This window comes from Cladosporium halotolerans, assembly GCF_011745625.1.
Source record: "Cladosporium halotolerans strain TM138-S3 chromosome Unknown Sca20, whole genome shotgun sequence".
Lineage (NCBI taxonomy): Eukaryota > Fungi > Ascomycota > Dothideomycetes > Cladosporiales > Cladosporiaceae > Cladosporium > Cladosporium halotolerans.
The window spans coordinates 412,898-438,704 of NW_027191471.1; the positions used below are offsets into that span (position 1 = coordinate 412,898).

At 56.1% G+C, this 25,807-nt stretch overlaps 11 protein-coding genes across 11 annotated transcripts; 7 read left to right on the forward strand and 4 right to left on the reverse strand.

The window, feature by feature from the left end:
- Window positions 1-14: 14 nt before the first annotated feature.
- Window positions 15-2,228, forward strand: WHR41_05924 (uncharacterized protein; the record flags this gene model as incomplete). Its single annotated transcript, XM_069374529.1, has 3 exons — window positions 15-1,010; window positions 1,473-1,790; window positions 1,932-2,228. 3 exons carry the CDS (start codon window positions 15-17, stop codon window positions 2,226-2,228), a joined length of 1,611 nt encoding a protein of 536 aa, XP_069228397.1.
- Window positions 2,222-4,185, reverse strand: WHR41_05925 (uncharacterized protein). The gene is made up of 2 exons (XM_069374530.1): window positions 3,693-4,185; window positions 2,222-3,636 (listed from the first exon to the last, which is right to left on the reverse strand). The coding sequence occupies exons 1-2, from the start codon at window positions 3,899-3,901 to the stop codon at window positions 2,331-2,333; spliced, it is 1,515 nt and encodes a 504-aa protein (XP_069228398.1). The 5' UTR covers window positions 3,902-4,185; the 3' UTR covers window positions 2,222-2,330.
- Window positions 4,186-4,338: 153 nt separating this feature from the next.
- Window positions 4,339-6,386, reverse strand: TUB1 (beta-tubulin). The gene is made up of 5 exons (XM_069374531.1): window positions 6,205-6,386; window positions 6,072-6,095; window positions 5,942-6,009; window positions 5,837-5,891; window positions 4,339-5,769 (listed from the first exon to the last, which is right to left on the reverse strand). The coding sequence occupies exons 1-5, from the start codon at window positions 6,214-6,216 to the stop codon at window positions 4,585-4,587; spliced, it is 1,344 nt and encodes a 447-aa protein (XP_069228395.1). The 5' UTR covers window positions 6,217-6,386; the 3' UTR covers window positions 4,339-4,584.
- Window positions 6,387-6,518: 132 nt separating this feature from the next.
- On the forward strand, window positions 6,519-7,722 carry WHR41_05927 (uncharacterized protein). The gene is made up of 2 exons (XM_069374532.1): window positions 6,519-6,889; window positions 6,939-7,722. The coding sequence occupies exons 1-2, from the start codon at window positions 6,560-6,562 to the stop codon at window positions 7,425-7,427; spliced, it is 819 nt and encodes a 272-aa protein (XP_069228396.1). The 5' UTR covers window positions 6,519-6,559; the 3' UTR covers window positions 7,428-7,722.
- A 374-nt stretch (window positions 7,723-8,096) lies between these two features.
- On the forward strand, window positions 8,097-10,353 carry rcd1 (Cell differentiation protein rcd1). Its single transcript, XM_069374533.1, has 4 exons — window positions 8,097-8,658; window positions 8,712-8,867; window positions 8,922-9,297; window positions 9,353-10,353. The coding sequence occupies exons 1-4, from the start codon at window positions 8,256-8,258 to the stop codon at window positions 9,552-9,554; spliced, it is 1,137 nt and encodes a 378-aa protein (XP_069228403.1). The 5' UTR covers window positions 8,097-8,255; the 3' UTR covers window positions 9,555-10,353.
- A 638-nt stretch (window positions 10,354-10,991) lies between these two features.
- Window positions 10,992-12,625, forward strand: WHR41_05929 (uncharacterized protein; the record flags this gene model as incomplete). Its single annotated transcript, XM_069374534.1, has 2 exons — window positions 10,992-12,004; window positions 12,064-12,625. The coding sequence occupies 2 exons, from the start codon at window positions 10,992-10,994 to the stop codon at window positions 12,623-12,625; spliced, it is 1,575 nt and encodes a 524-aa protein (XP_069228404.1).
- A 188-nt stretch (window positions 12,626-12,813) lies between these two features.
- Window positions 12,814-14,543, forward strand: ARF (ADP-ribosylation factor). Its single transcript, XM_069374535.1, has 4 exons — window positions 12,814-13,124; window positions 13,350-13,567; window positions 13,677-13,987; window positions 14,070-14,543. The coding sequence occupies exons 2-4, from the start codon at window positions 13,420-13,422 to the stop codon at window positions 14,160-14,162; spliced, it is 552 nt and encodes a 183-aa protein (XP_069228477.1). The 5' UTR covers window positions 12,814-13,124; window positions 13,350-13,419; the 3' UTR covers window positions 14,163-14,543.
- On the reverse strand, window positions 14,486-16,835 carry WHR41_05931 (uncharacterized protein). The gene is made up of 2 exons (XM_069374536.1): window positions 15,257-16,835; window positions 14,486-15,196 (listed from the first exon to the last, which is right to left on the reverse strand). The coding sequence occupies exons 1-2, from the start codon at window positions 16,610-16,612 to the stop codon at window positions 14,888-14,890; spliced, it is 1,665 nt and encodes a 554-aa protein (XP_069228476.1). The 5' UTR covers window positions 16,613-16,835; the 3' UTR covers window positions 14,486-14,887.
- Window positions 16,836-18,257: 1,422 nt separating this feature from the next.
- On the forward strand, window positions 18,258-19,205 carry crp-74 (60S ribosomal protein uL1). Its single transcript, XM_069374537.1, has 2 exons — window positions 18,258-18,728; window positions 18,797-19,205. Exons 1-2 carry the CDS (start codon window positions 18,338-18,340, stop codon window positions 19,057-19,059), a joined length of 654 nt encoding a protein of 217 aa, XP_069228479.1. The 5' UTR covers window positions 18,258-18,337; the 3' UTR covers window positions 19,060-19,205.
- Window positions 19,206-19,369: 164 nt separating this feature from the next.
- WHR41_05933 (uncharacterized protein) lies at window positions 19,370-21,742 on the reverse strand (the record flags this gene model as incomplete). The annotated part of the gene is made up of 3 exons (XM_069374538.1): window positions 21,608-21,742; window positions 21,318-21,543; window positions 19,370-21,260 (listed from the first exon to the last, which is right to left on the reverse strand). Exons 2-3 carry the CDS (start codon window positions 21,521-21,523, stop codon window positions 19,370-19,372), a joined length of 2,097 nt encoding a protein of 698 aa, XP_069228478.1. The 5' UTR covers window positions 21,524-21,543; window positions 21,608-21,742.
- A 793-nt stretch (window positions 21,743-22,535) lies between these two features.
- On the forward strand, window positions 22,536-25,751 carry WHR41_05934 (uncharacterized protein; the record flags this gene model as incomplete). The annotated part of the gene is made up of 1 exon (XM_069374539.1): window positions 22,536-25,751. One exon carries the CDS (start codon window positions 22,536-22,538, stop codon window positions 25,749-25,751), a length of 3,216 nt encoding a protein of 1,071 aa, XP_069228480.1.
- Window positions 25,752-25,807: the final 56 nt, after the last annotated feature.

The window sequence follows — 25,807 nt, forward strand, 5'->3', positions numbered from 1 at the left end:
TATCTATTACCGTCATGGCAGCAAGCGTGGTGCAAAACGGGAGCACTCACGAAGTACTGGAGCTTTCATCGTCTGATTTGATGGAACACATCGATACGAGTGCGCAACATATAGAGCAGCAGTCCGACAAAGAGATCCCAAGCTCTGTATTTGAGACCAAAAATGCGAATGCTGGACACCGCTACCACAGTAACGTTGTCGAAGGCAATGGCAGAGCTCATTTCGGCAACGTCTATACGCAAACTGTCAACTACTACGTGACCCCGTCAGGCAATCGGTCATTCCAAACATGTGCGGTCGCAACTACACTTCTGCTTGACCAGGCCGAGCTCACCGGCCAGAAGCGAAAGCATATCGAAGACGCAAACGCATTTGAGCCGCGGAAACTACCAAAAGAGTCTCTCGATACGGCGTTGAGCAAACTGCAGAAGCTGTCTCTCTACATGGAGACTCCCATGCAAGATTTACCGGCCCGCAAGATCACTCGTCGAATTGCCACAGTCATTGACGCGTTGAAGTCATCCGGTTTCGCGCGATCAGCGAGACAACACACTGATTACCAGTGGAGTGATTTGAGAGAACGTCTTCTCCTCGGCAGAAGGCTGAGGATCAACTCCCCACCTCCGGTTGTTAATTGTGGGAACTTCGCTGTCGTCCAGCGCAGACGCGATGTCCTGAGATATGCTCGGTGGGAAATCACCCTGACAACTACGGAAACGAGCGTTCCCGACGAGGAAGGCCATGAGACAACGCAGTCTATGTCGGTCTTGCGTCTTGAACCATGTTGCAACCATACAGGCTCTCCTTTAGTGGCCTTCTTCGGGTGTCAGACGGATCTCTTGCGCACAAATATGATACACCCGGTGGTCCTTGCTTACCGGACAGTTCCAGGGGACTCGGAGGTGTTCAGTGTGATTGAGGAAGATGACCTTGAAGGCCTATTGAAGCTAATGGCTACGCAAAAAGTTACGGTCAGAGACTGTGACGAGAAAGGCCGGTCTCTGCTCTCGGTACGTACAAAACAACGGTGGATTTCTTGATGCTGACTCTTGTAGTATGCGTCCTACTATGGAAGCCCAACATGCTGCAAATATCTTTCCGAAAGTGGCGTCGATGTCGATAGGCTTGAGGCCTCTTTCTTCTTCCGGTACGTACAGCTTACAATGTGTGATAAGACCTTCCCCGGAGAGAGTCACACAGTCTAATGGTCATGAAGTGGGACGGAGCCAGCGTTGGGAGTAGCAAGTTCAGATGAAGCAGACGTGACCAGAGAGCAGTATACAAGAATGATGCAATGCAAGATAAGCTTGCTGGAAGCTGGCGCGGATCCAACAATTGACTACGTAAAGGACGACGGCTCATTATACTCGGCCCAGGGCATCAGGGACGCATTATCCTGCAGTGACATCGATCGGAGTTCTACAGTCAGTTTACACTGTCCAACCATCGCGTGAGGAACTAACTCCGTTTAGGAAGCATTGAACATGCTGTTCAAGCATGGCAGATCCTTTATCGATCTAAGCAGTTTACGCATTGACGGCTTGAGCATCTGGCTTCGTTCATGCAACGATGCAATGTTCTTGAAAACCCCACGAGTCCTGGAATACTTGATCAAAGCAGGCTGCGACATAGAGGAGGTCGACAACAATGGCTGGAATTGTTTGTTCCACTGCGTGCTTAATGCACACGGACCTAACACGTCGAAGTCCTTCGAAGCACTTCTGTACCTGCTTAGCGTATTTTCAAAGATCGACGCGCAGGATCGATACAAGAAATCCATCTATGACAGGGTGAGCCGTGCAGATGATGAACATGGAAGCTATCAACGGGATCTATGGTATCATGGTCTTGAACGGTCAGGAATATGCACTCACGGAAGCTTGCACTCTCGACTTAGCGCTTCTCGGTACACCCTGGATTACACGCCACAGCACCATCGTGCAATGCGCTACCTGGATACTTGGACTTTCTCCGAGTACTTCGGCAACACAGACACGACAGAAATAGACGCCATGTATCCAATGACTGAGTACGAGGCTGCCGAGACTGCTCGTCTTGCCCGGTTGCGAGAACAGATTGAGAGCGAAGAACAACTTCGAGAAGACGAGACTGAGGAAAGCGAAGATGATATGTTTGAAGGCAGCGAAGATGAATGGAATGATAGCGGCTGTGACGACGACGGTGACGACGACTACGATGACGACGAAGCTGCTGATGATCATTTGTAGTCGGACAAATGGCACTCTGAAGACCTGATCAGACGAAACAAACAAATGAGCATGACCAAGCGAGAAACGACGGAATGTCTATCAAACATCTTTACGCACGAATCAAACCTTCTTCCAATCCCAACATCTTCTAACCATCGCCCTCCTCCCAGCCCTCCGACTCTTCAAGCTCACCGTCTCTTCGACAACACCACCATCACCCTCTCCCTCTCCCTCCGCCTTCATCCGCTCGCCCTCCCTCACTTCCCCAATCTTCCATCCCCTCAGAAAAAGCAGGCACACCGCCGCCGCGACATACATGAAGCCCGCGAACAGCTGCGCACCCAGATACTCGCCCGTCCCTCCCACGATCTCCAGCGCAATCGGCTCCGAGAAAGTACACGGCAGCACGATGACGAGCCAGATCAGATTCAACGCGCTCGGCACACCGCGCAGACCAACGACTTCAGCGGACACTGGCGCAATGGTGGCCCAGAACGTGCCCGCGACCGCGCCGCCGACGAGCGAGTAGAAAATCAGCACGCCATAGGAGCGCGAGAAGGTCCAGATGAGCAGCGCGAAGAGGCCGGAGAGGAACGTCATGAGAGCAGCCATGTTGATTCTGCCAATCGCATCGGAGAAGTAGCCGATGGGTGGGCGGCCGAAGGCCTGGCCGAGGTTGAAGAGGGCGCTGATGATGGCTGCTTGCGAGGCGGAGAGGCCGATGGAGTTGGCATAGTTGGCGAGGGAGAAGATCAACACCACGTAGGCCAGGATGCTAAACCAGCCGTAGCCGCATAGGAGGAGGTATTCGGGCCGGGAGAAGAGCTGGTGGTCGAAAGCGAGCTGCGAGGAGCCGATGGCTTTGTTGCGGTCGCGGAGGAGGAGGGCGCAGATTGTATTGACGACGCATGCGAGGATTCCGAGCACGCGGAAGGCCCAGGCTAGCCCAATGGTCTGTATCATGGCGCCGGTCGCGAGGGAGTAGATGAGTCCACCTAGACCGGAGCCAGATGTCGCGAAGCCGTTTGCGAGCGAGCGACGGGTCGTGAACCATTGTGGAACGATGCCGACGCTACCAACGAAGAGAAATCCCATGCCGAAACCGAAGCAGATACCTTGGGAAAGAAAGAGTTGCCAGATCTCGTATGCGAATGAAGCACCGATGAGGCTTGCTGTCTCGAGAACGATACCAATGAATAAAGTCGTGCGGGTGCCGTAGACACGAGTGGTATATGTTGCAATTGGCGAGACGAGCATAGCACAGGAGATGGAGAGAGACCCGACGAATGCGTACTCGAGGTATGAGGCGCCAGGGAAGGTCTCTGTGGCAAGGTAGTGTGCGAGAAAGACACCATAACTGCTGTTCATACCCCAAGTATGAGCGTTTATCGTCGCACAGCAGGCGGTACACACCCACCCGTAACCACTGTACATGATGATTAGAAAGTCCCACAAGACGATTTTCTCTCAATCAGCACTTACCCATTTGGAGGTGGAGGCGGTCCAGTCGGCGCAGCTGGTGTCTCTGGGTCCTTCTCGTTTAATAACCTTGGAGGGTCTCCAGATTCTCCATTGGCTTTCAAACCAGATTTCTTTTCCAGACCATCTTTGGCATCCGGTGTTCCTGCGCTGGTAGACGCTTGCTCTACCTCCCCATCGTCGTCCTCCTTCCACGCCTTTTTCTCACTCATAACTTCCCCGTCTCGCCTTCAGGTATCAGATGTCGATCAGTTTTGACCGCTAAGAGACTCCCTTGGGCCTCCCAGTCACCACAATCAAGAGCGCTCGCCACAAGCAACGGCTCCAGCCAAACTATCAGACGACGAGTAGCAAACACACACTCAGAGTCAACATGTGGAGCTCATGATCAAATTCAGGTGACTGCCGCGTCGAGGGGCGCGGACAGGGAATATCGCGATGGTATATCTTGCCCCCATCTTCGGATAGATGACTCCTTACCTAATAACCGCAAACTGCAAGCGTAACGCATTCAGGGCTTCAAGCGATCAGCGACGCGGGCAGACCAAGGACGAAGCGAGAGAAACGTGCCGAGAGCCGCGCTGCGATCTCGGCAAGTGCGGGGCAAACTACACAGCTGCAGCTGAAGTAAACAAACGGGAGCTGGAGGCGGGATTAAATCGATACTTCTGAATATCATCGTTTAGAAAAGACTGCTGAGGGTCGTAATAAGGGTGCTAACAGTAGGTCGTGAAGCGAGGAGAGTAATTTGACAATACTACCGCTGGGTTACTCCTCGCTTTTCTGCTAGAAAAAGAAACACACAATTGAAAACAGTCGCTTTGCTTTACCCATCCGATGGCTATTACCCATTGCCCATGTGGGCGACACACCTGGTCCCTGCTTGACCAGTGGTTTACTCGTCAGCCTCGAGAGGAGCCTCCTCATCGTACTCCTCCTCACCCTCGGAGATGGAGGCGTCCTGGTACTGCTGGTACTCGGAGACAAGGTCGTTCATGTTGGACTCAGCCTCAGTGAACTCCATCTCGTCCATGCCCTCACCGGTGTACCAGTGGAGGAAAGCCTTGCGCCTGAACATGGCAGTGAACTGGTCACCGACACGCTTGAACAGCTCCTGGATGGAGGTGCTGTTACCGACGAAGGTGGAAGACATCTTCAGGCCACGGGGCGGGATGTCACAGAGGGCGGTCATGACGTTGTTGGGAATCCACTCGACGAAGTAGGCGGTGTTCTTGTTCTGAACGTTGCGGATCTGGTCCTCAACCTCCTTCATGGAGACCTTACCGCGGTAGATGGCGGAGCAGGTGAGGTAGCGGCCGTTACGGAAGTCGGCGGCGGCCATCATGTTCTTCGGGTCGAAGATCTGCTGGGTGAGCTCCGGAACGGAGACGGCGCGGAAGCTGTGGGCACCGCGAGAGGTGAGGGGAGCGAAACCAATCATGAAGAAGTGGAGACGCGGGAAGGGAACCATGTTGACGGCGAGCTTGCGGAGATCGCTGTTGAGCTGACCAGGGAAACGCAGGCAGGTGGTGACACCGGACATGACGGCGGAGACGAGGTGGTTGAGGTCACCGTAGCTGGGGTTGGAGAGCTTGAGGGTACGCATGCAGATGTCGTACAGGGCCTCGTTGTCGATACAGAAGGTCTCGTCGGAGTTCTCGACGAGCTGGTGGACGGAGAGGGTGGCGTTGTAGGGCTCGACAACGGTGTCGGAGACCTTGGGAGAGGGCATGACGGAGAAGGTGGCCATCATACGGTCGGGGAACTCCTCGCGGATCTTGCTGATGAGGAGGGTACCCATACCGGCACCAGTACCACCACCGAGAGAGTGGGTGATCTGGAAACCCTGGAGGCAGTCGCAGCCCTCGGCCTCACGACGGACGACGTCGAGGACCTGGTCGACAAGCTCGGCACCCTCAGTGTAGTGACCCTTGGCCCAGTTGTTGCCGGCGCCAGACTGGCCGAAGACGAAGTTGTCGGGACGGAAGAGCTGGCCGAAGGGACCGGCACGGACAGCGTCCATGGTGCCGGGCTCCAAGTCGACGAGGACGGCGCGCGGGACGTACTTGTTGCCAGAGGCCTGTGGTGGCATGTGGTCAGTGCATGCTCTCGGGTCGTGCGTATGCGGCTGCCTGAGTGGCTCGTACCTCGTTGAAGTAGACGTTCATGCGCTCGAGCTGGAGGTCAGACGTGCCATTGTACCTGATACGCGTCAGATGAGTCTTTCTTGCGTTCGATGGGTGTAAACATACACGCCGGAACCGTCGAGGCCATGCTCGCCGGAGATGGTCTGCCAGAATGCAGCACCAATTTGATTGCCCTTGATGGATGTTAATCACGCGCTCTTGAGTCTCATCATCGGATCTGAAGCGCTGTACGTACGCACTGGCCGGTTTGGAGGTGAACCTGCGAGCGAAGAGCCGGTTAGCACTGTGTTGTCCTCAGGGAAGCCCACAGACGCGGGGCACGCGTGTTTGTTTCAGGGGCCTGGTCGGCGGCGGCGGGCGGTACGTACGATCTCGCGCATGTTGGGAATCTTGGGCGACTGTTTTGGGGGTGTGGGTTTGAGAGGGAGGGTGACTCGGCGTCGGGCGGCGTGTCGAGGGAGGACGGGGTGGTGGTGAGGCGGAGAGGTGTTTGTTGGCGGTGTGCGTGGGCGAGGCAGGCAGGCAGGCGGCTCGAATGTTTTGGGGGAAGCAGCCAACCGCAGCTTTTGCCCTGGCCGGCGCGTGGGCCAGCGCGACCGTGCGCCACGCTAGCCGCCTTGGCGGGAAAGTCGCCGCCGCCGACTTTCACTTCGATGTGCCGAAAGCTGCAGGCTGCTTTGGGAAGGAGCGCGAGTGCGAGAGATCTTGCCGTACCACCACACAATGGCCGCCCTCAGACCCTCGCTGGCGCCGTCTGCGTTCGCCCTGCACTCGCGGCAACTGCAGCGCATGCTCGCGCGCCCCGTGGGCCTCCGCTATGCCTCCTCGAAACCCCCGCCGCCGAAGCCTCGACTGCTCGAGAAGCCTGAACGCTTCAATCCGCCCTCACACCCGTCTCGTCTTCGCTCCAAGCCTAGATCTTATGGCGCGCCTCTGTCCGATCGCGAGCGCCAGGCGCAAAAGACCAGGACGTATCCCCACATGATGCCGGCGGAAGGAACGTTCACGTATTGGTTCCTTACAAACAAGACAATACACCTTTGGATTTCTATAGTATGTACGTTGAGCATACATAAAAGATCAGTTGCTGACTCGGAACCAGGGAATCCTCGTCACGCTCACTGTCGGCGTATGGCTTGGAGACTTCCTCCACTCGACACCCTACATGGATTTGCTCCCGCCCAACAATATGTTCTTCGCGCATCCTTTCACATTCCTCGGACGCTACATCGAGGTGTACCAAATGCACTCTGAATACGTTACCGCTCAGACTGCCGAGATGCGACGACAGAAAGTGGAGGATGTTAAGAGGCGTTCAGAGTTCCGCAAGGCGCATGGGCTGGAGGATGAAGACGAAGGCAAGTTTGGCGGTTGGACTGCGAAGAAAGACGATGAAGTGCTTGGCCCGACACCGGCAATGAGGGAAGGCGGTCAGGCAGCGCCGGAGACCCAATCATCTATCGCCATGGATTTGGCGACGGCGGCTCCAGCAACGGGAAGTGCACCAGTCAAAAATGCTGGCCCTGCGACTTATGTCGATTTCGACGGAAAGACTCAACCAGTTCAGAAGAAGTGGTTTGGCATTTGGTGATTTCGGTCAATGATCTATTTCAAATCGATGCTCTTAGCGACGAATTGGCCATGCTCCCACACTGCGCATACAAGGACATGCTCAATGCCAGAGCTACAGGATTCAGAAAGCACTAGGCTTTCATGCTCATGATATACGGACGACGCTGTTTTCGGGGACACACCTCTCTCTGTGCCGGAATCACTTTGATGGATCCCAATGATGCGCGCCTAGTCGCGGCCCTCGTGTGAGCGATGCCTTATGGAGGCGATGTATAAACCATGTATGATAACAAAGAAGACGTTTGTCTATTCAATCTCTCTGCTATGCGTCTCGTTCCAATATGAAGTATCCATGATCGAGGGAGTTCATGAGAATTTCGTAGTTCATGAGCCGTAAGGACGAGCACGAGCGTGTGCGCAGTAAGCCTACGATTTGCAATAACCACATGCCCACGCGACCATGCAATAACGTTATCGATTGCACATGAAAATTACGATCTCATGAAAGTCGGATCACAGGCTTGTCTCACCAAAATACCGCGCCCTTCTCTCATTGGGCGTCGCCGTCCATTTGACTCGACTTGAGCTCTCCCCCCATTCCGCGCGGGCGTTGCCGCAAGAGCATCGCGACCCTGCAGCAGCACACTTGCAGCCAGCCCAGTGCTCTGTACATCACCGTACCAACACCACCTCGGCCTACCATCCCCCCACACTCCATCCGACGACATCCTCGCACACATCATCGCCTGCGCACAGCGATCGCGACACCATCTCTACACCCATTCCTTTTCCTCGCGGTGTGTGAGGCGGCCTGCATGCGTGTCAAGTGAAAAGGACATCCGAGACCATGCAGCACGTCTTCACTCACCAGAACCCGTATCACCAACCGGACTGGCAGCACCACGCTCACGGTCCGTCGCAGCACCATTACGCTCAGAGTCAAGCTGCAGCTGCGGCCACCGCGGCCGCCGCGGCCCAACAGCAGCAACAGCAGCAGCATTATGGACGCATGAATCAGAACGGAGGCGCAGGCGCGAACGGAGGTATGGGTCAGGGACTCGGTCCTGCACGTGAGCTGCAGGATGGCAGTATATTTGGCGCTGGCGACTCCATCAGTGAAGAGAACAGGAGGGTGTTGGAGTGGATTGCTCAGGTCCTCAATGCGAACACCAGGGAGAGCGCGCTCCTGGAGCTGAGCAAGAAAAGAGAGCAGGTTCCGGAGCTGGCACTTATCTTGTGGCATTCGTTCGGTGCGTACATCTTGTCCATTGCGATCGCAAGGCCAACATTGACATTCAGACAGGCGTCATGACGTCCCTGCTGCAAGAGATCATCTCAGTATACCCTCTGCTCAACCCCTCGCAGCTCACTGCAGCGGCTAGCAACCGTGTCTGCAACGCGCTGGCTCTACTACAATGTGTTGCCTCTCACAGCGATACGCGTGGCCTCTTCTTGGGTGGTATGTCCATTACTTTTCGGTTTGGCGCATCCATCGACTGACACATCTGCGTAGCTCACATTCCTCTCTTCCTGTATCCTTTCCTCAACACCACCTCCAAATCCCGACCCTTTGAGTACCTCCGCCTGACTTCCCTCGGCGTCATTGGCGCCCTCGTCAAGAACGATTCCTCAGAAGTCATCAACTTCCTCCTTACCACCGAGATCATTCCTCTCTGCCTGCGCATCATGGAAACTGGCTCAGAGCTCAGCAAGACCGTCGCTATCTTTATTGTTCAGAAGATCCTGCTTGACGACATGGGACTGCAGTACATATGCCAGACCTACGAGCGATTCTATGCCGTTGGAACCGTCCTAAGTAACATGGTTACCCAACTGGTCGATCAGCAGACTGTGAGGCTGCTGAAGCATGTTGTCAGGTGTTTCCTCAGGTATGTGAAGCGTCAATACTGCAACCTCACCAACTACTGCTAACAAATTTTCAAGACTTTCCGACAACGCTCGTGCTCGCGAGGCGCTCCGCCAGTGCCTCCCTGAGCCTCTGCGCGACGCCACCTTCTCCCCAGTCTTGAGAGACGACGCTGCCACTAAGCGTTGCCTGGCTCAGCTTCTCCTGGCCCTTTCCGACCAAGCAGAACCTACAATGACCTCTTCTTATGGCCCACACCAGCAGAGTCTGTTGCCCTGATTGACAAGATCGCCATATTACTCAACATGGTCTATCTTGCTTGCCAGACAGCCAAACGGAATAATCTCTCGATCTCAACGAGACCTGTACAAACCTAATGGGCACTGCACGCTTCTGCTACGAGAAACCGCAAATACTCATCGGGTTAGTAGCGATACGCGGCACTAGTACTGTGTGGTCCATGGTCTTCACAGAAGTCCGCAAATACCCGACCTTTCTAACGACAGATATAACGACATCTCCCAACAACGATCAGTCCTGCGGGGAGCACTGGAAAGCAGCACTGAAAACCTGATCCCTTCACATCACTATCAGCAACATCATCACCGATCGACGGGAGGCTTATATACCCCCCTCTCCTCCCTCGATTCAAAACACATTTGTGCATTTTGCGGTCAAGGAAGTACGAAAAATCCGGGGTTTCTATGCATGGCATGCAGGAAGCGTGCTTGACAAAAAGGTACGATTTTGTGGATGCGAATTCTTCCCTATCCCCATTCCCCCCTTCCCTGCGAGGCGTTTTTTGCGATCGGGTCCGCAGCTTTACCGCCGCGCCCGCAAACGTTCATGAGGAGGTCTTGTTTTCTTTTTGCGGTCCTTGACGATGGGGAAACGAAGATGTCTTCATGCTCTTGTTTTGGGTGGGAAGAGCTCGCGCGGCGTGGGGATTGATTTTTGGGTCAGAGGTCACTTTTTTCGGTCTTTTGTTGTACGACTACATTCGGTGCTCGAAGGAAATGTCAATACCTAGCGGTAGTGCGAGCGTGTGTGAATAGTAGGAATCGATTCTTTGTCTTCATCCTTCGCCCTTCAATGGTCACGTGCTTGAAGGAGGGTGAGCAGTACCATCAAGAAAGCTTCCGGCGCGCTGGACTCCAAAGCCCATCGGCAGCCACGCCGGCACTTCGGGCCCGCGGACGCCGAGTCGCATTCGAAGATTCATATCGCCGCCCTGCCAAGGCTATAGCTGCCGGTTTGATGTCTTGACATTGTCGTGATTTCTCTCCCTAGTCCTCTCTAGACACTCTTCTCAATTTGCCTCTCCGATCTGTTGTCTTCGGATTTGACAAACTGCGCTGTTTCTTCCAGCCGCTGTGCGTTGAGTTGGCCGGGTCGTCACTCCAAGCCTCGAAGCCGAAGTTCCCATTGGCCCGTTCTTGGCCGGGTCGTCATTTGGCATTTGGGAGGGCGTCATTTTGCTTTAGGACCACGACTTCGAGACGGTTGCTTATGAATCCGTGTTGCTGAAGGGAGAAGGAGAGTATAGGTGGAAGAGGGTATATCTATCTGGTCTGCGTCCATTTTTTGGAAATATCGGGGCTCATCAAGTCGTCGACCACAGCGTCGGATCATACCTTACATTGGAGCTTACATTGGAGACTACCTCTCTATTTCGCCTGAGCGATCTAATACAAGTACTTTGGAGGTTTCGATACCATGTCTCAATCATCTGAGGTTGTGGCAAACAACGCGGTCATGGACCGCAACCAAGACATCGACCCGGCGACGATCGAAGGCGAATCAGAAAAGGCACGCATCGAGCGCCTAGGCCGCTCGCGACCAGAGAAGCTGGGCTCCGCATGGAAGGAATTCGGTTTTATCTTCTCAGTCACAATGGCCCAGCTTCTGACCGAGTACTTCGTCTCCGGTTTCGTAGTTCTTGTCCCGACGGTCACAAGAGCACTTGACATCCCAGCCGCATCCGCGACCTGGCCCGCCAGTGCCTTCTCGCTCGTCGTTTCGTCCTTCCTGATTCCTTTCGGCCGTCTGGCAGACATCTATGGTGGATTCCCTGTCTATCTGGCAGGGTGCCTGTGGACAGCCATCTGGTCACTCATCGGCGGCTTCTCCCAGAACGAGCTCATGCTGGATTTCTGCCGTGCTATCCAGGGATTGGGCCCGGCGGCGTACCTACCTGCGAGCCTTACCTTGCTGGGCAGCATGTACAGACCTGGGCCGAGGAAGAACCTCGTCTTTAGCGTCTATGGTTCTATGGCGCCGCTGGGCTTCTTCGTTGGCATCTTCTTCGCCGGCGTCGCTGGAGAGTATGCCGGCTGGCAGTGGTATTTCTACATCGGCGCCATCCTGACGTTCTTGACCGCCGTCGTGGCGTATTTCACCATACCGTCGGATCACCAAGAGCGCAAGAACAACGGAGTCAAGATGGACTGGTACGGCACCGCAGCGGTGGTCTCCGGCCTAATTCTGGTCGTCTTTGCAATCACGCAGTCCAGCCATGCTTCCGACGGATGGGCAACGCCATACATCCCAGTCACGCTCGTTTTGGGTATTCTGATGTTAGGCGTGGCATTCTACGTCGAGGGCTGGATCGCAGAGCAGCCACTTCTGCCGTTCGAGGTCTTCAGGATCAAGTATATGCGTCCGTTCATCCTCGCACTGCTCTTCGCTTACGGCACACTGGGCATCTACTTGCTCTACGCCACATACTAGTAAGTTCAACACACACGGCATGACAGCGAGAACGATCATTGACTTAGCTCCTTAATAGCATCACAAACATCATGGGCGCCAGCCCAATGCAAGTGGTCGCGTGGTACGTTCCCATGGCCGTCGGCGGCTGCATACTGGCGGGCGTCGGCGCCTTGATCCTGCACCGCATCCCCGGCACGTTTCTCGCCGTTCTCACATGCCTGGCGATCATCGTCGACAGCTTGCTGTTCGCGATCGCACCAGAGGACGCCGGCTACTGGGCCTGGGTGTTCCCGGCGATGATCTGCGCGACTTTGGCAATCGACCTGATTTTCAGCGTGGCGAACATCTTCCTCAGCAGTACGCTGCCTGCGCGGCAGCAGGGCCTTGCGGGCGGGCTGGCGAATGCGCTGCTGCAGCTGAGCATTGCCATTTTGCTGGGGTTTTCGGACATCATTGCCGCGTTCACCAGCTATCAGGGCGAAAAGCAGAGTTACAAGAATGTCTTCTGGTTTGAGCTGGCGTGTGGCGCCGCAGCTTTGGTGATATTTGTTGGATTCGTGAGAATTGATAGCGCGAAGAGCGATTTGACTGCGGATGAAAAGGAGGCGTTGGCTAGAGAGGCTGAGCCCTCTGCGTGATTGTGTCGGAGCATAGCATAGCGGCTGTTCGTATCGCGATTATTGATATTATCATGTGTTTCGTTTCCGCGGTGGTCGAGACCCGGAAAGTTGTACACTTGTCGGCTTGCGCGTCGGCCGCGTCCGGGGTACATGTGCCTTGTACCGGGTCATGCGCTCATTGTTATTTCGCAGGAGGAAATGAAGTGAAGCCGGAGTCATTTGCAAGTATATAGGACTCGTCGTTAATGCAATTACTGTGCGCATGTCATGTCGCTCAGCAAAAAGACCAAACAATAAATGCGCCCTCCCACGCGATCGGCGTGTTGTGGCCGCTCAGCAAATCAGGAGACGCCAAGCGGGGCCCTGAGGGAGGCACGGCCGCTTGAATCCAACGTTGCCCTTGTGCGTGCGCCTTCACCGATAGCAGCCGGTGCCTCGACCACCCAACTGCCAACTCCATCCCATCCCAACACCACCGCCGCACCACTCATACCGAGGATCAGCAGTGTCACACTTGGTGAGTCCGCTCCGCTCCCCCGAACCTGATGCCTGCCGGCCACTGCGCACCGCCGCCCGCCGTCGACGTTCTGGCTACCTGTCAGCGCGCATGGAAAGGGACACATATGCGACATGCCTCCAGGCAGGCGTATTCACCTCGCTCCGCATATGAAAAGCACATGCCAGACAATGGGCGCTGAAATTCGAGAGCACGAGTACTGACGAAGTCGCCTGCGCTAAACAGGACACGAGACCTGGTCCCTTTCTTCCTCCTCAAAACATCACTCAATACCCCACCACACAACACCGCCAACATGGGTCTCACTTTCTCGAAGCTGTTCGACCGCCTCTGGGGCAAGAAGGAGATGAGAATTTTGATGGTCGGTCTCGACGCCGCCGGTAAAACCACCATTCTGTACAAGCTCAAGCTCGGTGAAATCGTCACCACCATTCCCACAATCGGTTCGTAACACCAATTCCACGCACTATGACATGAGAGAAACTACCGGAGACTCTCGCATGCGTAGAATGTTGTGGCAGAACAGCAGCTAATGCCTGAATCTCTCAACAGGCTTCAACGTCGAGACCGTCGAGTACAAGAACATTCAGTTCACCGTGTGGGATGTCGGCGGACAGGACAAGATCCGCCCTCTGTGGAGGCATTACTTCCAGAACACCCAGGGTATCATCTTCGTCGTTGACTCCAACGATCGCGACCGTGTTGTTGAGGCCCGTGAGGAGCTCCAGCGCATGCTCAACGAGGATGAGCTGCGCGACGCCCTTCTCCTTGTCTTCGCCAACAAGCAGGATCTGCCCAACGCCATGAACGCCGCCGAGATCACTGACAAGCTTGGTCTGCACTCCCTGAGGCAGCGCGCTTGGGTACGTCATCCATCCATATTCCCTTCTCCAGAGACGGGTGTCGTCAGGCCATCATAGTCCAGCATGCTAATTAGTTCAACAGTACATCCAGTCAACTTGCGCCACCTCTGGTGACGGTCTTTACGAGGGTCTCGAGTGGCTCAGCAACTCGCTGCGCAAGGCTGGCCACCAGTAGAGTCGCAGCGGCGCCGCGATCCCGCCCACGCACAAACCGCGCGAAAACCATCACGTTCGATCACGAGAAGCGCGCGAGCCGAGAATACGTGCGCACGCGAAACCCTTTTAGAACAAACACGTTACGATGAAAGCATTCTTCTTGCGATTCGCGGAGGAAAGGGGAGGTGAAGGAGGTCTGAGACCTCTCTTTTCGAGGGGACAGTAGCGGAAGGCGGAAGATGGGAGAAGTCATTGTTTGCCGAGAGAATGGGAAAGGGCGGTCTGGGAATCGGGTTGTGTATGCTAGGGCGTCTCGATGCGATTATCCTTGCGAAATACGGCTGCGATTTTCACGTTTTTTTCGATAAAATGCAATACCATTCTCGTCTTCTTTTGAACAGGCACTCCTCCCAGGCGACCTAGTGTGACAGCACACCACACTTGACAGAGCGGACTGAGTCGTTGGGGGTTCGAGGGACGCACGAGGCTTTTCGCTGGGTTGGGGCGCGCTCGTCCTCGCTCTCAGCACTGGATCTGGTCTATCACCACATGCCAACGCCGACCGTCACTCGATTGCAGGATCACAGGACCTTGAATAGTCCATTCCTTGGACATGCGACTGGACTTGCTCAGGAGTTCTAATCCCCTTCGTACGATCACACAAATGGCAGTCTGCGATCAAGGCAGACATCGATCTCTCGCTGAAGGCTGACCCGGCCCAGCTTAACCAGCAACAGATCTCACTCACACCCGCGCCATCCACTTCACCAATCCTTTCCCACATTTCACAGTGGACCTCCATAGCCATCCTGTCTGCAAGCTTCCGCTCACGAACCCGAACGTCATCAGCGCCGCCCAACTCAGGACCAAGACCAAACTGAAGGCGACCCAGAACTGGCCGACGGTGTATTCCATGTTTCCCAGCGGGACGCTGAAGTATGCCATGACGAGGCTCGCCGGCAAGAACAGGATCGTGAACTTCGTCAGCAGGAGCGTGATGCGGGTCAGATGCTCGACATCGAGAGACTCTTTAAGTGTCAGGAGGGAGAAGTTCTGTAGGTTTTCGTCAGCGAACCGGTATTCTGGGCCCCTAATCCGCTCGCGGTGGCTTACCAATGACACGAGCGACTCCTTCTGCTTCAGATACTCCTCAATCTCATTGAGCGCGTACAAATCCATCAGGTCCCGCAACCGTGCGAACCTCACCCTCGCCGGCGAACTCAGCGACACGCCCAACATACTCCGCTTCTCCATCACAATTCCAATACCTCTCACCGTATCCACACTCCCAGAATCGCTACTATTACTCACAACCCTGGAGTTCTCCAGACTGGCAGTCGTAGGCGCCAACGGCTCCAGCATTCGATCGATAAGGCGATTGTAGGCCTCATAATGACGGCGCAGCACGCCGAGCTCCTTGCCTATCCGATCCAGACGGTCGATATGCGCCAGCTTCGGCGCAGCGAGCATGTCTCTACGCAGCGAAGAGAGCTCCGTGCCGTACCGGCTTTCCTTGCGGGTGATTAGCGTATAGCTATTGTGCCAATTCTCGAACAAGTAGTAGAGCAGCAAGCCTGGGGTGTCAGAGGCGCGGTGCGCGGATTCCTCGCGCGTGTCGCCGAGGCGGGAGCGGAGGGGCAGCAGAGTCATTGGGTTGCGGGCGTTGATGGGGTCCGAGTCGATGAGGGAGAGCGAGCGGAAGACGTTCGTCTGGTTGCGCCGGGTTTCGTGGAAGATGCGGAGCTGCATGGGCGAGAGGAGATTGGTGGAGGCGTAGGGGAAGGGGTCTTCGTTGATGCCGATGACGGTCTTGTCTGTTGTCAGAAGAAGCCAGGTCCAGACGCGGTGGCAGTGGGGGAGGTGGCCTTCGTCGAAGACGTCGCAGTCGTCGTCGGCGGAGGTGGTGAGCTTCGTCCCGTAGAGGGAGTTGTAGCCTAGGCAGACGTAGTTGCGGCCAAAGTCGATGCTGGAGTAGTGCCAGAGGTCGTTGGCGATGCGGTAGATGTTGCCGCCTCTGCTCGACTCGTGGCTGATCATTGATACATGGTCGGATAGCTCGTCTGAGCCTCTGCTGCTCTCTGTGTCGGTTGAGGAGGAATGAGGGCTGTTCTTCCATAGCTTGCGTGCTTTACGCTGTGGTCTGTGACTCGACGCAGAAACTTGCGGTTGCATCGGATCAGAGCACATCAGCCCAAGCAGCCGTGGTGAGAAATCGTACAGTCTTGCGAGCGTCTCGATCAACTGCTTCTGTCGCTGCGGATACCAAATGTTGATCCATCTCGCGTTGACGTTCGCCGGACGTTCATGGTCCAACACCTCTTCAAAGCTGGAGTGACTCAAATTGAACGCTACATGGGCACTCTCTTCTCCAAAGTCGAGAATGAAGTTCTTCGTGGCAGCGTCCCGGGTTTGGTCGATGAGTTCATCGGCGATCTCGTCGTCGTCGAGGTTTTCGAAAACGATACTCATTCTATCTCACTTTGTTAACAGGGTTGCGATATTCTCAGAGTGACTTTTTGATGTAGCGAGCAGAAGACCGTGGACAATATTTAGAAAATAGAACATTTTGGTAGAGAAGAAAGATCTATTTGCAAGGTTGAAGCCAGGTGCATAGAGTACAAAAAAGGTCTCACCGCGACAGCAGGTGTGATCATAACGTGTGTTTCGAGATCAATAGATGTCGCCTGCCATAGACCACGTTACTCTTGCTTGACATCGCGTGCTGATCATGTGCTTTGCTCGCATGAGGCTTTGCAAGCCGGAGCCGAGACACAAGCTTCAGCTACAGCACCGTTAAGCAACAGCTCTGTGACTCAGGATCCCATTACTCGTTCTCCATGTCTGTGCCATGAAACGGAAACTCATGAAAGATGTTCGACTTCTTCTCGCTATCTGGTCTCTTTTTATAGTATGCCAGCGATCCTTTAGGTGGTACTTATTCTTCCATTAATTTCACTGCCCCTCCCCCCTCACAGCGTCAACGAAATACAAAGGTTGTCCTACTTTAAGTCCCAACCTCTGTGAAGATCTTGGTTGTTCCGGCTTGTGGGCCACGTAATTGATCACACCGACTCAAGCTACTTTGTTTCTGCTGTGCACGCGCGAGTGCTTTACATCCGACGGAGGCACCCAAGATGCTCGATACCTTCTACCAAGTTGTCACGATTCCCAAGCTCCTCGACATTTCGGCGGAACACAGCCATTTGGTAGCTTTAGCAATCAAAAGCCGGGAGTTCAGACTGTTCGCCTTGAAGGAATCACCTGGTGCCTTCGCCTCTAGCTACGAGGATGAGGCCCAGCGTGGTCTTGATCACACGATTGAGCGATTGACAAACGACAAGGCCACAGCATTTGTTGCGATCTCAACAGATCATGGGATGGAATGCGATGCAGTCCATGAGGCAGACGTTGATACTTTTGTGGAGAGCGAATGGCTCGGCTTCATCGTCCTGTTGGGTCCTCAAACCTCAAGCAACACCTCTGCAAAGGCCGATCCGTTCAACTCGTTGACCGCTGCTGGCGTAACGAGGGAGAATAATAGGGAGATGGGATATGTGCATTTTCATCTCAATGGGATGTTCGTTCACCCGTCTGCTAGGCGACTTGGGTTAGGTATGCGTCTGATCAAGGCAGCGCTGGAGAAAGCCAGAATCATAGCCGCTCGTTCTGAAAACGGCATACATTGCACCATCATCGTCGATGAATGGAACCAAAGCGCAAAAAAGTTGTATGAGCGTTGCGGATTTCATGTCGCGTGTAAGGAAACGTATGGCAAAGATCGTATTGCCTTGAGGATGGAGTTGAGACAGCCAGCTCAGGGAGAGAAAGGCGGATGCGAGGGAGCTAAGATCATCGGTGCCTGACACAGCGGTTCACGAGGCGAGGAATCGTTATGTGCATCATTTTCGGCATGGCAGTTCACTAAGATCATGCGTCCAGGTCTCATGGCGGCTGGTAGTCGCCTCCCAAACTTGATGCCTGAAATCTGGCTGCCCCGGGTTTCAGGCAAACTTCCGCCACCGCCATCCATAACCGGAATAGCGTATCCGAACACTTGGCGCCCCACGCCGCCTCAGAAATCTCTCTTTGCTGGTATACCGACGACGAGGCCTCTCTCTTCCGCCACCACCAACTAACGCCAAGCCGTACCAATAACTACCCGCAGGGAATTATTGGAAGACCAACACCGCCATCATGTCGAAGATCACGGTCGCTGGCGTGCGTCAGAACGTGCAGGAGCTGCTCAAGTACAGCAATGAGGAGAAGAAGCGCAACTTCCTCGAGACCGTCGAGCTCCAGATCGGCCTCAAGAACTACGACCCGCAGCGTGACAAGCGTTTCTCCGGCACCGTCAAGCTCCCCAAGGTCCCCCGCCCGAACATGGCCATCTGCATTCTCGGAGACCAGCACGACATCGACCGTGCGAAGCACGGTGGTGTTGACGCCATGTCCGCTGAGGACCTGAAGAAGCTCAACAAGAACAAGAAGCTCATCAAGAAGCTGGCGCGCAAGTACGACGCTTTCGTCGCCTCCGACTCCCTCATCAAGCAGATCCCCCGTCTCTTGGGTCCGGGTCTCTCCAAGGGTAAGCGCACACCGCCAGAATGGAAAGACAAACACTCAGCAGAACAAACCCACTGACACTCCCTCTAGCCGGCAAGTTCCCCACCCCGGTCTCCCACAACGAGGATCTGTCCGCCAAGATCACCGAGGTCAAGTCCACCATCAAGTTCCAGCTCAAGAAGGTTCTGTGCATGGGTGTCGCCGTCGGCAACGTCGACATGACCGACGAGGAGCTCGTCGGCAACGTCATGCTGTCCATCAACTACCTCGTCTCCCTGCTCAAGAAGGGCTGGCAGAACGTCGGCTCCCTCACCCTCAAGGCCTCCATGAGCCCGCCCCGCCGTCTGTACTAGACGCTTCGACGGTTTATGAGTGAGGAAGCCACGCGCGGATACCCCCGAATTTTTTTGGGCTTGGGATGGGTCTAGCTAGAGTACTGCACTTTCTCGCCTTGATTGGCTGAGGAAGGAGGAAATTGAGCTGCACGTTCTTCTCCCAATCTCTTGCATTCATTGTGAGGTGTGAAAATGCCGTGTGATGATGCGTGACATGTCACGTTTCTCATATGTGACTGGACATGCGACTCGCTGAGAACCATGTAAAGATGACGTGAACTACAATTGCGTATATCGATATGCTACATGAAGTAGAATCATGTCATCATCACTCCCCAAACACACTCCTAAACGTCCCCTCATCCGCCCTCTGCCCCTCCAACGCCTCATTCTTCTCCGCATCAACCTGCTGTCGCTCTTCCCTCGGCTCAACAACCTGCTCACCACCATCGCCATCCCCTCCCTCCGTGCCCCCGCTCGCAAACTTCGGCAGACTGAAATTCGCATGCATCATCATGCGATCCAACGCAGCCTTACTGACCAAATCCCCACTGCCGCCCGCCGCCTCGCCTCCCCCGGCAGACTCATTCGCAGGATCCACGCCCGTGCTCGCAGGCGGCTTGACGCCGAAGCGCTTGCAGAGCAGCCGCGTCGGGTAGAAGAGGTGCCTCGAGCGCGTCAGCGGGCCGTACATGCCTGCTTTGGCAGCCTCTTCGGCGGGCTCGAGAGTCTTTGCCTGCGGCTCCGCGGGCGCGTCGGGGGCGTCGGTCGCGAGCTTTGGTTTTGCTGACGAGGAGGTGAAGCGCGTGGCCATGAGGCCGGAGATGGGCTTGAAGACTTGCGCGGCCTGCGCGAACTCGCGCAGCTCTTTGGCCCAGTCTTCTGCGGACCAGGAGGCGGGGCGCGGGGACAGGCTGGAGGAGAGGCCCGCGCGGAGGGTCAGGAAGGCGGTGTAGCGGGTGCGTTTGTCGGGATCTTCGCCGTACGGCATCCAGCCGCTGTGGCCGCGGTGGAGGGCTGCGGAGGCGGTTGCCGGGTCGAGGGCGGGGATGAGGTCCCAGAGGCTGCGGGTGGTGGCTGTGGTGTTGCTGGATTCGAAGCCGGCTGGGGCGCCTTCGCCGCGCGCTTGGGGTAGGTCTGAGCGGCCGCTGGCGGAGGCGAGTTTGTCTCGTGCTGCTGGTTTGATGAAGTCGAAGATGGATTTTCCGGGGAGAGGGGCTTCGCCTAGGAGGGCGGAGCGAGCTTTGGGGTCGAGAGAGGACGCTTTCGCGGCGTCTGAGGTGGACTGGAAAGTACTGGGTTGTACATCGAACTTGGTGACTCGCTTCGGCTTCCAGCCTGGTGGGACTGTCGGTGGTGGAAAACGATTTTCGACGTGGATGAGCAGCGGCTTAGTAGACAGGATGAATCCGTCTAAGGGCAGGCGACCGTCGTGACATCTTCGGAAGCCTTCTAATGTACTTCCTGGTCGCTGAGCTGTCAGGCGAGATGATGTGAAGGTTGGTCGCTGAGTAGAAGTGCTTGCGACGAGACCGCCCCTGCGCTTCTTCTTGTCCCCTCCGATGATCTTGCTGTAATTGATTGCCGGGCCAATCGCATACGGGTCTTCGTCGTCAGAGCCAGTGTCGTTCAGAACACCCACACCGAAAGAAGACTTCTTCGGCTTCTTTGGTTTGGCCAGTAGTTTGGAGCGGTTCGCAGAAAGTATTCGCGCATCGGCATCACTGTCATCGTCGTCGCTCGCTTGTCGGCCTCCAAGACCGTCAAGGCTCCCTTCTCCAGCGAAACCAAGGCCTTTCTTGTCCGTCTTCTTCCTAAACGCAATCATGCGCGTATTCTCAGGCGCGAAGAGATGTGTTTCGCCTGTCTTGTCGCCTTGCGCCCTCCTTCTCACTCGCGCTCCCACGCCTTGTCCCTGTCGCCAGCCCATACGCTGCAGCAGCTTGATGCCCATAGTGTCGCCCGTTGTCTTGAACAAGTCAGAGAACATGCCTTTTGCGCCTCCATCTCCTGACTTCGAGCCTAGACCGGCGAAGCTGCCTTGCGTCTCCAATTGCTGAGCCTCTGCTCTTTCAGCAAGATCTTCCTCATCCATGAAATCTTCTGGACGGGCTTGCTGGCGCTGCTTTCCATCCTGCTGGCTTTGGTTGCGATCTTTCCTTGAAGAGACGAATGTCGACGGTGTCCAACCTTCCTTGGATCCTACCGAATTGAAATAGCTGGAATGAAAGTCAGCAATGGCCGAGTGAAAGATGTGCAGGACATTGGGTGCTTACCCTGCGCTAAAACCTCCCGTGAATGCGCCATGCAACCTCTTCCTCCCGCGCTCGTCGGTCACTTCTTGCTTCCATACTGGCACATAGCTGCCATCGTCTCTTGCCTCGGGATCGTAGGCCGGCAAGGGCGTTCCATACAACGCGAACGGGGCGTGTTTAGGCGGACCGTCGGATTCGAATGCGGCTCTGGAGCGCTTGGAGGACATGTCTTAGTGTCTGCGGCGGACTGACAGCGTTTTGCTTGAGATGGCCTGCTTGGGGGAGGAAGGGAAAGGGCAGGGCGAGCTTACCTAGCTCCAGAGTATTGGGGGTATTCACATAGCAGAGATCACGTGTAACTTAGCAGAAATCAATCATTCCCATGCGAATCATGCACTTGTTGGTGCAGTGTGTGGTCGTCGCGACGGGACGTGGAAAGTGAGCTTGTGGTGATCGCAGGCCTACTGTAAGGTTTCTGCGACTCCACGCGGGTCCAGCGAGGCGTGACGAACGGGCAGCCTCAGGCGCGGCTTGAAGCGAGCGTTTCGACGCGGGCCGCGCAACCGCGCCAGCGCCAGCGCCAACGGCCCTTTAACGACCCCTGTGGCCAGTGCGCACGAGATCGGGGGGCGGGATGATGGAGCGGGCGAGCCCAGGAGTCGGCGGCGTCGTGGCCTGCGTGCGACTGACTGCTGCGTGTGTGTGCGTGTGTGTTGTGCCGTTTGGCTGCGTCGTCCGTCTCCCTGCTGCGAAACACCGCGTCCATCCTCCGCAGGCACGATAGCCAGCTGCTTTATCTGCCTCACAGCACCTCACTAGCGCTCGCCCACCCCGCCGGCCACCGCCAGTCCAGCGCCCAGCAGCCTCGCAGCCTCCCGCAGCACAGCCATACGCGTGCAACGGGCCCCCGTGCCCTCCTCCACCGCGACCCACGAGCCACCGCCGCGCCCTCTCCACCCACCTGCCGACTGCTGCACCGCCGCCCGTCTGCTTATACACACACACCACCGGCCACCACCGCCCGCACGAGCCTCCGCCGCATCACTTGCCGACCCCACCGTCTGCCCATGCTTGTCGACGCGACGCCGTGCCTTTAGCCAGAGAGGAGGCGGAGCGCCTGCGCCGTCACGCCGAACCTCGACACGCCATCCTCAATCTCCCTTCCACGCCAACTATCGGCGAGCGTGCCCGCCCGCGCTACGCCATCCTGTCGACATTTGAGCTCGTCCCCTCCGCGCAATGTCCGCTGCTGCGCAGCCATCAGCGCTCCCTCGCGCACCCTCCACCCGCCGCCAGCAGCCTACTGCTTACGCAGCCCCGACCGACCGAGACCGTCCGCACCGCACCCAGAGCACGTCCTCGCGCTCGGCCGCGCCTAGCTCGCCGCGCCGCACCATGTCGACCTCACAGGCGCAGAATGCGTCTTCTCAAAGCCACTCTCGCAGTGCTTCCAACCATCTCCAGGCAGTCGCTCGTCACGATGTAGAGCAGACAAACGTGGCCCGCCCGCCCAGCTCACGACACAGCGAATCGAGGGACAGACCAATTGCAGCACAGTCAGTTGCTTCAAATGAACCTTCAAGAGCTCAGGCGAGCCAGAGCCGAGGGCACTCACGGTATAACACGGAGCAGCCGCAACCTGCCCCTTCGACTACCAACGGCAGTTCGACCCACGATAGCAGATCTGCGAACACCCAGAATATGAGGAGGAGAACGACAATAGACACCCAGACGGGCCACTGGGAGCTTGGCAAGACGATTGGAGCTGGCAGCATGGGAAAGGTGAAACTTGCTAGGAACAAGGAGACCGGAGAACAAGTTGCCGTCAAGATTGTGCCTCGCGGGTCGACCGATGGGGAGCACCGTACGGCTGCCGAGCGCGAACGGGCAGATCACAGCAAGGAAGTCCGCACAGCGAGAGAGGCTGCCATTGTGACCCTTGCCGACCATCCCTACATCTGTGGCATGCGCGACGTCGTGCGAACGAATTACCACTGGTACATGCTGTTCGAATATGTCAACGGTGGTCAGATGCTGGACTACATTATCAGCCACGGCCGGCTCAAGGAAAAGCAAGCCCGGAAATTCGGCCGCCAGATCGCCAGCGCTTTGGACTACTGTCACCGCAATAGCATTGTGCATCGAGACCTGAAGATCGAGAACATACTCATTAGTAAGACTGGTGATATCAAGATCATCGACTTTGGACTTTCGAACTTGTTTAGCCCGCGAAACCTCCTCAAGACGTTCTGCGGCAGTCTCTACTTTGCAGCCCCAGAACTCTTGCAGGCGAAGCAATATACTGGCCCGGAGGTTGACGTGTGGAGCTTTGGCATTGTGCTCTACGTTCTTGTCTGCGGCAAAGTACCTTTTGACGATCAGAGCATGCCTCAGCTGCACGCCAAAATTAAGAAGGGACACGTCGAGTATCCGCCTTGGCTTACACCAGAATGCAGGAACTTGATTTCCAGAATGCTCAACACGGATCCCAGCCAGCGTGCGACATTGGCGGAGATCATGACCCACCCATGGATGACCAAAGGATTCAGCGGAGCTCCGGATAATTATCTTCCTCAGCGAAAGCCTCTGCAGTTACCTTTGGACGCTGGTGTTATTGACAAGATGACTGGCTTCGACTTTGGATCAGCAGATGTCATCACAGCTCAGCTGACGAAGGTACTGGAGTCTGAAGATTATCAGCGAGCGATCAGGAGCGCAGAGAGGAGAAATGCGCAGCAAACCCCTGAGGTCGAGAAGAAGCGCGGCGTATTTGACTTCTACAAGCGCAGGAACTCCACCACCAGCAGGGACACTCTGAACACACCATCGACCGAGGCTGTGCAGTTGGGTCACGACCCCGTGAATGCTTTCCATCCTTTGATCTCTGTCTACTATCTTGCTATGGAGAAGCAGGAGCGCGAGGCTCGGGAGAAGAATCCCGGTGCTTTGGAAATGCCGCGGACTCCTGGCGAGCAGCTGGTGCAAGTGCCAGATTTGCCGGAGATACCACAAGCCGCGTACACCAACTCGCACGCGCACGAGATGGCTGGCGAGAAGCCCACGGGTGGCCGGTCTCGTCCACGAGCTAGGACCCATGGCGAAGATGAGGTCACGGAGGGTATGAAGAACGTGAACATCAACACAGCTCCTTCTCCTACAACCCAGCCTGTCGTTGAGCCACCGAGCGGACATCATGTCGCTCCCCACATGAGGAAAGAGAGCGCAGCAGCTGGTCTTCTGCGAAGATTCAGCACAAGAAGGCACAAAGACACAAGTGACCGCAATCACCCGCCGCCTTCTTTGGCAGTTCATGGCCCAAGCGACGCACCTAAGAAGAGTTTCTCCGTACGCCGAACTAGAGATTCGAGTGCTACGGGTCTACGGCCTGGCTCTGCGCAGTCGCGGCAAGGGGAGATGCTCACACCTCCACAAGACGCTGCTCAGGAGCAAAGGAATAAGCGTACTGGTGGACTTGGTCGGAGCGTTAGTGTCAACTCCAGCGACCTCAGGAAACGCCTCACTAGGCGTGGTGTTTCTGAGGGCTCGTCGATGCGACCACAAATGTCAACCTCTAACAGCCACGATCACCGACCGTCGATGGATCAATCTCGCAGTGACCATGCTGCGTCAGACGCTGAAGCTGTGACTGGAGCTACGGGAGGCCTAGCTTCTCGGACCAGATCATTGAATCAAGGACGAAGACAGAGCATGCAAACCCGCCGCGCAGCCCGTCATGACCACACTCGCACTTCAGACGTGCCCGAAGAAGACGAAGCCGACGTACGGAATGAGTTCAATGCTGGCCCTGGAAGTCCACCCGAAGCAAAACCTGTCTTCCTCAAAGGCCTCTTCTCCGTCTCTACGACCTCGAGCCGACCGCTGAAGGTCATCCGGGCAGACATAGTCCGCGTCCTCAGCCAGCTCGGCGTCGAATACAGAGAAATCAAGGGCGGCTTCGACTGCCGTCACGCACCCAGCATCGAAGTCAACACAAAGCCCACCGACGACCCCATCACATCCCCCGGCGCACCCTTCAGCCCGCCAACGGACTACAATCAGCATAAACGCAAAATCTCCTTCGGCGGCTTCCGCCGCGACAACTCGCGCGACGACGTCCAGCGCTCCTCCCACAGCACTCCCCGCGCCGCCAACAAACCCCCTGGCTCCAGCCGCGGCGTCGACAACAGCTACACCAACTCCGAGGACTCGGAGGAGGAGCCCTCGGCACTGCAGCAGCAGCACGCGGCCAGCGCGTCGCGCAAGCCCCGCGCCGCCGGCGAGACCAGCACGCACGTGCAGAGCGACATGGGCGAGAGCATGGCGCTGCGCTTCGAGATCTTCATCGTCAAGGTACCGCTGCTCAGCCTGCACGGCATCCAGTTCAAGAAGGTCGACGGCGGCACCTGGCAGTACAAGAACATGGCGCAGACGATCCTGAACGAGCTGAATTTGTGAGCGAGTCTTTTGCTTTTGCTTTTTTTTTTTTTTTTTTTTTTTTTTTTTTAAACCGT